The sequence below is a fragment of the Eschrichtius robustus genome, chromosome 1, assembly GCF_028021215.1.
Source record: "Eschrichtius robustus isolate mEscRob2 chromosome 1, mEscRob2.pri, whole genome shotgun sequence".
NCBI lineage: Eukaryota > Metazoa > Chordata > Mammalia > Artiodactyla > Eschrichtiidae > Eschrichtius > Eschrichtius robustus.
The window spans coordinates 114,672,394-114,686,227 of NC_090824.1; the positions used below are offsets into that span (position 1 = coordinate 114,672,394).

At 34.7% G+C, this 13,834-nt stretch overlaps 1 protein-coding gene across 4 annotated transcripts in view; it reads right to left on the reverse strand.

The window, feature by feature from the left end:
• Positions 1-357: 357 nt before the first annotated feature.
• ATOSA (atos homolog A) overlaps positions 358-13,834 on the reverse strand; it is an 86,331-nt gene continuing 72,854 nt past the window's right edge. For 3 of the 4 annotated variants that reach the window (XM_068551753.1, XM_068551752.1, XM_068551751.1), the window contains 4 exons: positions 10,560-10,718; positions 5,849-5,917; positions 3,332-3,531; positions 358-1,305 (listed from right to left, as the gene is read on the reverse strand). In XM_068551753.1, coding sequence (XP_068407854.1) covers positions 1,152-1,305; positions 3,332-3,531; positions 5,849-5,917; positions 10,560-10,718 — 582 coding nt within the window. In that variant the 3' untranslated portion in view covers positions 358-1,151. Of the gene's footprint in view, positions 1,306-3,331; positions 3,532-4,732; positions 4,749-5,753; positions 5,918-10,559; positions 10,719-13,834 lie in introns of those variants that run through there. The other variant, XR_011075086.1, reaches the window with a different exon arrangement.

The following is a 13,834-nucleotide window of genomic DNA, read 5'->3' on the forward strand; positions in this document are numbered from 1 at the left end:
CTGTCCCTGTACAAAGATCTAAAACCACTCCTCTTTCTGAGGGGGATGGATGGAAGACTTTTGATGCACTCAATCATGTTCCTTTACTCAGTGGTTTTCCCAGCTGCCAAATGCCTTCCATGTGACTGTGAATGAGAAAGTGATAAATTGGTACAAGGCTCAAGATCTCTCTCTCTTCTTATCAGCTGTAAAGCTAGAATAGAAACTGTCTGATCGGTACCAGAAATTCACTCAATCACATAAATGTCTCATCTAAAAATAAAAGCCAAATACACATTTCTTTGTTTCTTGCATATATTTACAATATAAATACTAATTTGTTTTCAAAGTACATATTCTTTCAACAATTTGCAAAAGTTATCTAGAATGGGACAGCAATTTAACATAAAGCCTTTGTAGTAGTGATTAAGGAAAAAATAGAACTGTTTTGGGGATAAGGGGTTCTAGAAGGAATATGAATGGGCATGATGATCTGAACTTGCTAAGGGAATGTGAAGCAGCTTACTCCGCATTGCACTGCCGATACAGCATGTCAAAGGACTACTGTGTGAGACAGCAACCGGGATGGGGTTTTGTAAAAACTAAACCTGGGAGATATAAAAAGTACGCATGCTTGCATAGTGCGTTAATCTTGAAAGAAGCTCAACATTTCATTCTCATTTTCAATAACTTAAATGAATAGTACTTAAAACACATCACACAAAATTAAAAGACTTGTGCATATATTTCAGATTTCAACATTAATGTCAAAAATACATAGTATGATTTTACATAGGATTTGTGCTACATTAGAACACTAAAGACAAACATCACTTGAGTAGTAAGGAGAACATTAAATATTAAATAACTGAGAAATGAAACGTGTAAACACTAATCTAACTGTGGCGGGGGCTGTGGGGGGGGGGGGGTGGTTTGCTCTTGCAACAAGTCCAGTGAAGTGGTTTCGACAGTACAAAAAGGGTTAGGACATGAGTGTTTCCAGTCTCCTTGGAATATGTGGATCTCATCCCAGGAATCCTTTCATAAAAACTGGTCCAGGATAACAGGAGAGGATCCACTCTCCTGCTTGTTAATTTGGTACACTCCCTTCTACGCTATTTTTTACTTTCAAACTTGGGTACTGAGCAAATACTTTAAATTGTCACTCTTTATCAACATCTTGGTGAAAACTGAGGGTTTGTTGGCGATTCAGTGTAAGATTTGAGTTCATATGCAGCACCGCTATCAACTTCCATCGACTTTCTAGAGAACAGGAGCCGTACATCTCTATGGAGGTAGATCTTTCCAGATTTAGAACTCTGGAACCTAAACAAAGAAACAATAAAAAGATGCTTCATTTCAGGGAATCAGTGTTTAAAACAAACCTGAGTAATTAAATTTTGAAAGCAGGAAGAAGTCTTGCTATAATATTAACAGTGCCTCTTTAACAAGATATTTAAAGTCTTATATTGCCAAAGCACTCGCTGCTATTTCAGTGCCTCTCCCTCACTATCCCTAAACATTCCATACTCCTTTTCCCCTCTTACAATGACAGAGGTGCTTCTTTTCGTAAATCTGGGTTTCACATGCAATCTGACTTTACATCCCTGACACCACAGCACATGCACCTTTCCTTACCTGTAGTATGCACTTTCAGTTCACGTCAGCCAATTATACTACATTTGGGCATCTTCTAGCTACAAAGAATGACCCATTTCACACAACTTGCCCTCCTACAATTTTGAGTACATTAAAATGGATTCCACACTTGGAAAGTCACCACAGAAAACTATCAAGTTTTGAGACAATCACAGGATGAGAAAGGACTGCTACCACCAGTAGTGGCTAGCTAAATAAAGCCTAATCATCATTAGAAATCAAGAGGAAAGTTAGCAGTGAAATGAAAATGGTTATCAAAGCTGTATATGGAACTGTTTCTATCCTCTGCTAACAGCTTATAGCATAATACAGGGGGTTGGAGGCTTTAATCACATAAACGTATCTGGCAGATAGTCAAACATACCCTTTAGTGTTAATTTCTCTAGTTTTCCCTTTGCATAGCAGAAATATCTGGGTTTGTGGATTTTATTCCCAAATTAACTGAAAAATCTGGTGGTCAGTTGTATATATTAAAGCAGACGTCAGACTGGCTCACTCTTTCATTCTTTCTGCAGTTTTTCACCTACTCAATCTGAAGAAGAACATGGTGAGCTTTGGGAATTATGCCATACCTTCTAAAGCAGTTTCTTTACAGCATTTAAGGTATCTAATCATTATGTGGAGATGATAAAAGCTGGGATAGTTGACTTTTTGGCGAATGTTGGTTACATATGGCTACAGCTGTTGTAACAGATTAAAGAGATGAAAGTTACCTCCTCCTGATGAATAGGGCTCCTTGGAGTAAGTAGTTAAGCTAAGATGAATTACTGTCACTGATGTGATTGAGGACTTATCAGAAAATTATTAGAAATAGAGTTACAGGCAAAGGGCTACTGAGTTCTCTTCTAAGCAATAGACTTGCTCATTGATCTTAAGAACTACACTAGGATTTCAGGGCTTAAAACCTTACCCTACGATGCTGGAAGCATGGACCTCAAGAGCAAACAAATGGTTTCTCGCAACCTAGAGCTATTAGCTGGGTAGTAAAAGTTTGAGGAAAATATATTTCTGATGGAATCACCAGAATATGAGCTGTGTAAGAACAGAGATTTTGTCCCTGCTGTTTCCAAGAGTCTAGAAGCATGCCTGACACATCAGTATTTGTTGAATGAATGAATGAATACATGAAAGTTAAGAATTTCCCTGTCCAACTCAGCAGCCACAAGCCACATGTGGCTACTGAGCACCTGAAATGTGGCTAGTTCAAACTGAGTACAGCAAAAGAATGTAAATATCTCATTAATAATTTTTATATAGATTACATATTCAAATTATAACACTTGAATATGTTAGGTTAAATAAAATATATTAATTCTCTGCTTCTTATTACTTTTTTTAATGTGGCTACTAGAAAATATCGAACTATATATATGGCTCGCATTACAATTATATTGGACAGCATTGGTTTAGAAAACTGTGTTTCATTTCCCCCAGATATATTAGCATTGTTTTGCTATAAAATAGTTTCCATTACACAGCTATAAATGAAAACTCCCCTAATTCAACAAGTAGTAATGACTGAAGGAAGATATGCCATGTGTTTTCTGCATCCTGGCATATCATAAAGAGTGTTGAAGTTAAGCAAATTCCAAGGGGCACTCGTCTAGTTAGAATGACAGTTTTTTAAAATAAACTAAAAATTTTAGAGTTTTCTTCCAAAGTAACGTATTTTCATATTCATTTGAAACATTACCTCAGATGTATGAGGTAGCGTAATAACCGTTCTTCTGTATGTCGGATGTTCTCTTTATTAACACTTCTCTTCATTTCTTGTTTAACAGGTACAGAAAAAGTTCTTTGTCGTAGGAATGTCTGATGATTGGCTGGCATATCTCGTAAGTCATATATCACAACAAACATCTTCACCACAGTCTTATTAGGATTAAATAAGGTCTGAAGAAACAATATAGAAATTATTCTTTAAAAACAGTGATTTGTTTATTTGATTCAAAATGATTGTGCCAATAATAAAATAGGCTTTTTAATAATAAATTAATCCCAGTGGATATAATTCAGTTTGGGGGAATAAAGTTAATAAAATTTCAGAAGTTTATGAAATGATATTCAATATATTTTTAATGGTTCAATTAGATTTTTTATTTACAGAAATAAAAGAAATAAAAGCTCCTGTAACAAATCAAAATCTTTAGTCACAAATCTCATATTAATAATAGATAATACATAACATTTACTCTTGTTCATATTTTAAGAAATGGTTTCATTAGATTAAGCAAAATACACCTTCACTGAATTAAAACATTCCAGTTCAATTACTTCAAACACTAGCTTTATTAAAATGAGTCAACTGAAAAATGCTCAAAATAGAATTTTAGTTTTCCTCACATTTTAATAGTGAATAAATAGAATTTTTTTAAATAAAAAAATAAAATCTTGGTAAAACTAGACTTTGATGTGATGTTTCAGGTACATATGGTTATTATAAAATTTAAAATACATTCTCAAAAAAGAGAACTTTTCTTGTTTGGAAATTTTTCCAAGTTTAGAAAATAAAGTTCATTATTATTAGTTACAAAGTAGGCTAAGTAATACTTCATGTTCTCACAGTTGGATTCATTTCAAACACTGCAGTGATACTAGACTTTTTTTTTAATCATCATCAATATCATACTAGACTGAAATTAAATTCAGTTGCTACTTGGCCATTAATAACTGAAGGAATATTATTTTTTAAAGTACTAATTTTTAAACAAAATTCCAAGCTGCTGATTTGACTTTAACCAAATTACCAACACATCAATAGGTAACTTGGTGCCCATGCTTTCAGAAGCTCATCCGTGGCACTGGACATCACTCACTGAATCAAAATGAGAAATATATCAATATTATGATCCAATTTTTGAAATCTAGTGAGTCTTAAGGCTAATAATACATTTAACAACCACAACAACTAGTAAGCCAGGAGTTCAAGCCATGTTTATACATAATTAAATTTATACAAGGAATGAAAGACATACCCAAATTTCAGATTTAAAATAGCCAGTAGAGTTGGTAGTCTTCAAACAAGGGGTAAATGTGCTGCCTCTGGGTTTATGCCTCATTATTATGACACCTGATAGCTAGCTTTCCAGTGACCCACACTTTGACAAGCGCTACAGAGCCAGAGGCAAGAGATCAGAAGATGATCACTCTTTTAGTTCAAGAAATCCATTCAACATAAAAATCTTACTTTAAAATGCAGTGATTTTTCCTCGGTAAAATTTATACATATGTACATACTGCAATACGTACATGCATATATATTGCCTAGTACTATGTTTCATTCCTGTGCGATACGAAATAAACAAATGTACAGACTCTTCGCTATACTGGAACAATGCTGATGAGTAAAAGTGGTCCTTCAAAGCACTGATCACACTGAACCCAAAGGTCATCAAAAGGCTTGCTGAATTAGACCAGATCCTTAGTGTGAGGAACTCAGCTAGACCTTTTTTTTTTTTTTTTTTTAATTTCAGCTTTATTGAGGTATAGTTGACAAATATCAGCTAGACTCCTTCCAAGAGGTGCAAGAGCCAACACTGTAATAGACTTCTGCGCTTACAGGATTATCCTGGGTCTGACCTGGAGATGAACTCAATCACAAACTGGCCTTGATATAAAATTACTCTTCTGAGAACCCTAGATCAAGGATGATGAAGGGTTATTGCTCTGGGCTAGAAGAGTTCTCCTAAGCCAAAACTAGATCAACACCTAGACCAAAAGGAAAGAGGCATTCTTTGCCCTGACATCTGTTGGGCTACATTTCTGCTTTGTGTAACCGTCTCATTAAATCAATTTTAGAAATTGTTACAGTAGGGATAATATAATTTTGCTTCCCATGTTTCCCTGCCAAAGCAATACTAATATTTGGGGTCTCCTTTTACATAGGTCAATCTCAATACAGCTTATTATATTAAGTAGAAGGTACTGGTAATCTAAATTCTAATTATACTGAAAATAGCTCTATTTAAATTATGTTAACTGTCATATACTAGTTTTCTAAAGCATTCACCTTGATTAGCTTATTAATGCTTTCCTTTTATGGAGGTCCCCAAATGGTCATTCCTGAGGCAGAGCAGGGAAACTCCAAACAAAGCTGCAGCCCCACTGTTACTTACCAAAGTTGTTGCAGCAGCAGTAGCAGGAGAAAGGGCTAAGTTCTATATGTATGTGAGAGAATGATTATTGCAATTGTAGGCTATAAAACACATACCACTTGTATTGTTCCTGAAGGAGGTACTCGATAACCCCTTTTACCAAGGGACTCTAAAGTAATCACACCCTTGAAATAAAAGAAGACAAACTGAGTACAAACTGATGCATATATATACATAAAAGACTAAAATAAGAATAATAAATCGTGTAATTACTAACATTTCAGAATTGTGTTTGTACGGAAAAACATTCACATTGAATTAAGATACATTCTATGAATGTGAAATAGTGAGGATCCCACCTCACTAGCAAACAATTTACTGTTCTTCCTAGAGACGCTTCAATAAACAATACATAACATCAATGACCATACTGCTTGAAATTAATATTAAGATATAAGATACAGAAGTGAGAAGTTCTTTAACTAAAAAGGAAATAAAGGGAGATGATAGGATTATTCTCTTGTACCATGTGGGAGGAGGGAAATGAAGCAAACCAATTTACTGATCTTTGGACATACAGAAACTCAGGAATAAGGAATGATCCTAAGTCCTGCCCAAAAATGAAGTCAATTCTTCAGTCAGAAAGTTGAGTTGTTATAGACATACATGGACCTCTGACTAGAGACAGACCAGCATCATCGGCATCACCTGTGAACTGGTTAGAAATGCATAATTTCTGGCTTCTCCCCAGACCTACCAAATCAAATCTGCATTTTAACAAGATTCCCCAGATGATATCATATGTACATTAAAGTCTGAGAGGCACTGCCATATTATATAAAATAGTTTTCTGAGAAAGATGCTGTAATTACTGCAGAAGTCCAAACAATGACAAACAGTATAAATTAAAACACGGGAAGCTAAGATTGAATGTGTGAAAGTTTCTAGATAACCAGGATGACCAAATTACTACAGGTGGTGACTGTGATACTTAATTCTTAGGTAGCTTTAAGAAACAAATGCTGATTCATTTAACTGGGTGAATAGTTTTCTTTTGAGTAGTTAAGTAGAATAATTGCATGCTCTACAACTCATATCCCATCATTTTACACTGTACCTGCCAAAACATGTCAACCTTATGTAAAAGTAAATATAAAACAGGACTGTCCCATCAGGCAACATCTCTGTTGGGTTTGAAAGACAGACCAGGGGAGGCGGTGGGGGGTAGAAAGCAGTGGACAAAGGTAAAAGGGAAGGCCAGACTCTAATATGTGAATACCTAATCTCCAAGTGAACAGCAATTGACAATCAGAATATTAAATTAATATGTTAATAATGGGAAATGTTCATGGAAATGGGCACTGGAAAGACATATGTGGTTCTTAACAAATATGATTACATGGTCATTTAAAGCATGAAAACAGCATATCAACAAACTGCATCCCTAACCAAAACAGTAATGAAGCTTTAATAGTTTTTCTCTTATAATCTTCTCTACATGAAAAAATGCTATGGTATATAATGCTCCTCTTCTTCCTAGTTCCAGAAAGAAAAAGCAGAATATATCTAAATAATAGCTACCTTTCTAATCACATTGCTCCAGGCAATACATTACTGTTTTTCCTTGCCATCCTCCACTAAATATATATAAGAAAACTGGTGAGGGAAAATCTACTACCAAGCCTACACTTACTTCCTTTAATACAATACAATTCTAATAGATTTTAGAACATACTAACAGTAACTAAATCAATTTATAAAGAAAGAATATGGATATTTTTAAAACCCCTCAAAGTTTAACGCAACACTTTATAACAATAATTTCTAAGCAATATAAGACTAGTATTGGCAATGGCAAGTTAGGAATTTTGAAGAGATTGGGAAAGTATTTGGAATTTTATTTGTATTATGATTAAATGTATTATTATTTTTAAAATTTCTTATTTTAATTGGTTGGCATATTAATATTTCCACCTAGAAAGTTACTGTATTTAACATAAAGAAGAAAAATACATTTTCTTCTGGCATTTTAGGATGGAATAGGTAGATTAAGATGAACTAAATTTGGTCAAAATCTTACACAAAAACTTCTCAAGTGACTGGGGAATAGAGAATATGCAAAGCTAAGTAAAACTGAAGGAGGTATATCTTAATTTGGTTAATTATAAATACAATAAAATATATAAAATATATAGTGCTGTTAATATGATCATAAAGCAAGTCATACCATGAATTTGCCACGGGCAAAACTGCTTTAGACCTTTCTGCCTGGTTCCACCGTGCAATAGTTTCTGAACAGTGAAACGTTGCCATATTACATAACACTTGGAGAACATTTTTACCACTGACGTCGGATTGGAGAGAGACATTTATATGGCTTTGAGCTAGTCTAAAAGGTATTAGTTAATGCAAAGCCCTGTACTATCTCTACTCCACAAAGACAGGATTCTCTGTGCTAAAATTTCACCCTTGTAAGTCATTTGTATAATTTGTCATGAGAGGTCCCAAGGTTATTATTAGAGTAACAAATAGGGGTTTGGTGTCTCAGCTCCACTGGTCTGTGATATGTACTATCTTATCAAAACATGATCAGTCCTTTGAAAACAGACTAAACTACCAAAATACAAATAAGACTCCCTACCAAATAAGATTAGTTTGATTAATTTACAGTAGGAAAGATCCGTGGTCTAAGATTTGGACTGGGTCATTTGCAAAGGGAACCCATTCCTAATGAGTAAAAAAAACTACATAATGGAAAATTTATTAAAGAATATTATCAGAGAAAAGTAAGAAAGATTCTTAAAGGATAGACTAACTTAACCTAATTTAGACTCTTTTCAATATTTATTCATAATCTGTGATAATTTGTGTGTGCTTTCTGGAGACAGAGTGATAAAATCCTTTATCTTCTCTTTTTTAAAAATTTAATTTAATTAATTTATTTTTTATACAGCAGGTTCTTATTAATTACCTATTTTGTATATATTAGTGTATATATGTCAATCCCAATCTCCTAGTTCATCCCACGCCCTGACTCCCACTTTCCCCCTAAATCCTTTATCTCTTAAACCTTATTTTTTTAGATGTCAACCAAGTCAAGAATTAATGTTGTTTTGCTTTTTTAAAGCATAGTTCAAATTACCTCTTGCTCATGAATTTCACTCAAAGATAGGTTTTTGAGCTGACTTTCAGCCAATTCACTCTTTAACTTGTTTCTAACTCACCCTAATGGTCATCAGGGACTCTGTACACTAATGACCTTAGACCTTATCTTTCCATTCTTTATTACCATGTGCCAACAGAATACCTGAAACTAATGAGACTTCTTGATGTCCCAGTAAAGCAGAATGGGCATCTTTATAGCTATATTCTAATATTATAAGCACTCCAGTAAGATACACATTTTTTCTGGTATTGAGCTTATCTCAATGATATTTTCCATTTTATTAATTATCTAAAATTAAGTTATTTTTTCAAAATTATACTGGAAAGTGGATACATCTTTCTATGGTAAATGAATAACAAGTGGTATACGTGATAACTGGGTAGGTTTGTGAAGAATTGGGCCTCTGTTTTTTATAACAACCACTGTTATGCATCTTTACAATTATGACCCACAAGTGATATTATTATTGAAAAAAGAAAACTTTGAATAAGTGATACCACCGTGCTTTTTAGATCAAAGTATGAAACACCAATCAGACTCTTGATTAAAATTTTCACCCTTAGAATGGAATAAGGCTTAACAACCTTCCTTGAACAAACTACGCCAATAATGAGTAGACTACATTTTAGGTCCCTAAAACACTATAACTTCTCTTCCTCTATTGTTTCTCAATTATGTAGAATTTGCTTTTCATAGTTTTTAATAACGAAAGACATTGTTGCTAATGTCCTTGAGGAACCTAGAAGGTGGGGGAGAGGGATATTAGAAAGGAAGCAATTGGTCAGGGGATAAGCTGGGAAATTCAAGTAGCAAGACCAGAGCTGTATATTTCTATGCCTATTGCAAGTTGTATTTCTCAAAGTAAGACCTAACATAAAAACCCAGATCTGACTCCATATTTTACACCATCAGTGTAAACTTCTTACAGACTTGCACTGCTAGCCACTAACTTGTCTTTTGGAAAAGGGCTGATAGTAATCACACACCAGGACTTGGTATCATTTCTGCAGTTGAGGGCTTATTTCATCCTCAAATCCACTGGAATGAAAAATGGGAAAGATAAAATTATAGGATCCTAAGGCTCAAGACAGTGCTCTTATTCCTCTTAGCTATTTTACTCTCCACTAAAACATTGGCCTGGAGTCAGAAATAGCTAGTATTCTAAAGAACCCTAGGAATGGAAAAAGAATGGTCCAAAGATAAACCAAACAGGAGAAAGGGGGTGAAAGGGCCTCACAGAAGACGTAGGTCACCAAATCTTTACCCAAACTCTACTGAGATGAGGATCATAGTGAAGGCAACACTGATAGGACTAGAGTGCCCAGCAAGCACTTGAGAATTTGTGTGAACTCAGCAAAATATGGAATTACAGTGTCACTAATCAAGATTTTATCATTTTTTCATATTACATGGAAACAAGTGAATTTTCAGCACAATCCTCAAATGTAATAGAGGATATCTGTTATTAGAGCTTGCTCAGAAAGAAGTTGTGGGGTGTTATTTTGGCATATTCATCTCTATGCAACCTTCAATCCCCTCTTAGGAAATGCTTTATATTTTCAAGCATTGCACCAAAGTAGTACTAAATCTCTTTAAACTTAAAGGTATTTATCATTAAGATGGTTGATTTTAGCAGAAGAAGACAATTAAAAAATACTTGCCATATAAGGAGAGGGAGCGTTATCATCAGAAACACTGTAGAATGACACTTCAACTGGAAGAGTCAAATGAGTGGGGCAGAAAACACCACTCGCCCCTACCTCGGCAGTAAAGCCATCAACAATGCCGAGAGGATCTAAACGATAGTTCAAGACAGACTCCTGGAAGGCAAAATAAAAGAATTTTTAAGAAATAAAATTTAAAAGTTAACACATTCATTCTTTCGTTCTATTTAAAGAAATATGTTAGTATGCTTTCTGGCACTAGAAAAGTGGTCGCTGCCATTGCCATGCCCTCATTTCAAATGTTCATCTGACCTGAAATCAACCCCCTCCCAAATCAATCTTCTACCATCCTACAAAGTTTGGCCTCCTTACTATTCCAACCCACACTGAACTATCTTTGAACTTCACCATTATTTTGATATAATCGTTTAATGAGTTATTCTTATCTCTGTAAAGAAAAATATGCTCTACCAGAGCAGGTATAATATCATAAATTTTCTTATTCCTCACAGAGTATATTCCTACTGTTAGCCACAGAGAAGCACTTGAAAACTTGTTAACAGGTTATATACAGAAGTTCCATCAAAACAGAAAGCCAAGTACTCATAACTTTAACTGAGAAACAACTGCCTCTTAAAAATCGTTGTTGGATGTGACATATGTTTTATTGTTTAGCTTAATTTAAAAGACAGTAAATACACATTGGGAAAAAATTTAAAAGTACATAAATACAAACAGTAGAGAAGCTCCTTATCCATCTCTCCCAAGCTCATTTGCTGAGGAAACCACTTTTAACAATTTAGTGTTTATCTGTCCAGGTATGAGAAACATGTTAAACCTTTCACAAGCTCTCTTTTCTATACATACATCAACACATATATGCATACATCATGAAATGTGAGTAGCTTTTCTTTGATTCAGTAATTCTTTGAAAAGAAACACTCCAAGCCCTCATGAGTCTAAACTTGAAAGTGACATCAGCAATTCTCAAGTCCCGTGTCAAAAAGACCAGACCAAGAGACCTATGTTACAACCAGCCTTCTATATCTCCCTCCTGCCCTGCAATCAATCCAATCCATATCCTGCTGATGGGACCTCTCAGTCTCACAGCCTCAGCTCTCTCAACACCACTAACCTAGCTCAGACCCTCATAACCTCTCCTCTGAACAAATGCAATACCCTCTAATTAGTTATTCCATCTTTAGTGTATCATCTGTATTACTGCCAGAGTTTTTCTTAAAAAAAAAAAAAAAGTCTTATGTTACCCACCAGGTTAAAAACTTTGTGTTTCTTGATGTCCACAGGATGAAGTCAAATATTCACAGCATGGTATGTAAGGCCCACCCTACATCTCTTACCACAGCTCTCCTCACTTGCACACAGTCTTATACTCCAGTTCTGGCTGATGCTTTTCAATATCACCATGCTCTTTTACTACTTTTACACATATGCCTTTGCACATGTAGCTCCCTTTGTCTAGAATCCCTTGACACTTCTCACACAAATTTACTTGGCAAATTCCTACTCATCTTTTGTAACTAAGCTCAAGTGACAGCTCCTTAGTAAAACTTTCCCAGTCCCTTAGCAGAGAGAACAAATATATGAAGACTGAGAAAATTTCTATTACAGTGCTAATTACTTCGGTTTATAGATTATTTATATGTCCAACTTCTCCAGCAGATTGTAAACTTCTCTAAGGCAGGAAGTTTATTATTTAGCTTTATATTCCTAGCATACAACATGACACATAGTAGGTACTCAATAAATGTTTCTTAAATAAGAAAAATGTTCTAAAGATGTATGAAATTTTCAGAGAAAGAGCACAAACAAAAATGCTAATGGATAAGGCCAATGATCCAATGTAGTCTCTGACTTTATTCAGATTTTTGTGACTTTAAACGAATATATTGTACTAACATGCATGTTAGGCCCTATTCAGTGCAAAACTACAAGAAAAGGAAATAAAAGGTATACAAATTACAGAGTAAGAAATAAAACTGTCCCTATTTGTAGATGATGTGGGAATCTACGTACAAAAATCCGCCCCCTCCAAATCAATAAAATTAATAAGTTGAGCAAGGTCATAGGTGATTATATATGTGTTTATACATGCATATATATACATACACACATACATATATATACATACACACGTCCATACATATACAATCACTTATATATATGTATATTTTTAGCCCCACCTCGCAGCATGCAGGATCTTAGTTCCCCAACCATGGATCTAACCCATGCCCCCTACAGTGGAAGCATGGAGTCCTAACCACGGGGCCGACATGGAATTCCCTAAAATCACTGTTGTTGGGAATGCAAATTGGTACAACCGCTATGGAGAACAGTATGGAGGTTCCTTAAAAAACAAAAAATAGAACTACCATATGCCCCAGCAATCCTACTCCTAAGCATATACCCAGAGAAAACCATAATTCAAAAAGATAAGTGCACCCCAATGTTCACTGCAGCACTATGTACAATAGCCAGGACATGGAAGCAACCTAAATGTCCATTGATAGGGGAATGGATAAAAAAGATGTGGTACATATATACAATGGACTATTACTCAGCCATTAAAAAGAACGAAATAATGCCATTTGCAGTGACATGGATGGACCTAGAGATTGTCACACTGAATGAAGTAAGTCAGAGAAAGATAAATATCATGTGATATCACTTATATGTGGATTCTAAAAAAAGGGTACAAATGAACTTATCTACAAAACAGAAGTAGAGTTACAGATGTAGAAAACAAACTTATGGTTACTGGGGGGTAAAGGCGGGGAGGGATAAATTGGGAGATTGGGATTGACATATACACACTACTATATATAAAATAGATAACTAATAAGGACCTACTGTGTAACAGAGGGAATTCTACTCAATACTCTGTAATGGCCTATATGGGAAAAAAGAAGTGGATATATGTAAGAAAGAGTGGATATATGTATATGTATAACTGATTCACTTTGCTGTACACCTGAAACTAACACAACATTGTAAATCAACTATACTCCAATAAAAATTTTTTTTAAAATGTCATTTACAGGTTCATGTTTGAGATTGTTTTCTAATTGAAGACAACTAAACCCTTGATATACTTGATCCCAAGTAGAAGAGTCATTAAATAAAGCAGCACATGTATCAGAGACCTTTAACCATTTGATTTTTTAAAAATAATCTTATTTTATAATAAATTTAGATTTACAGAGAAGTTGCAAATATAGTACAAAGAACAATTTGATATTGAAAATCAGCCTCCT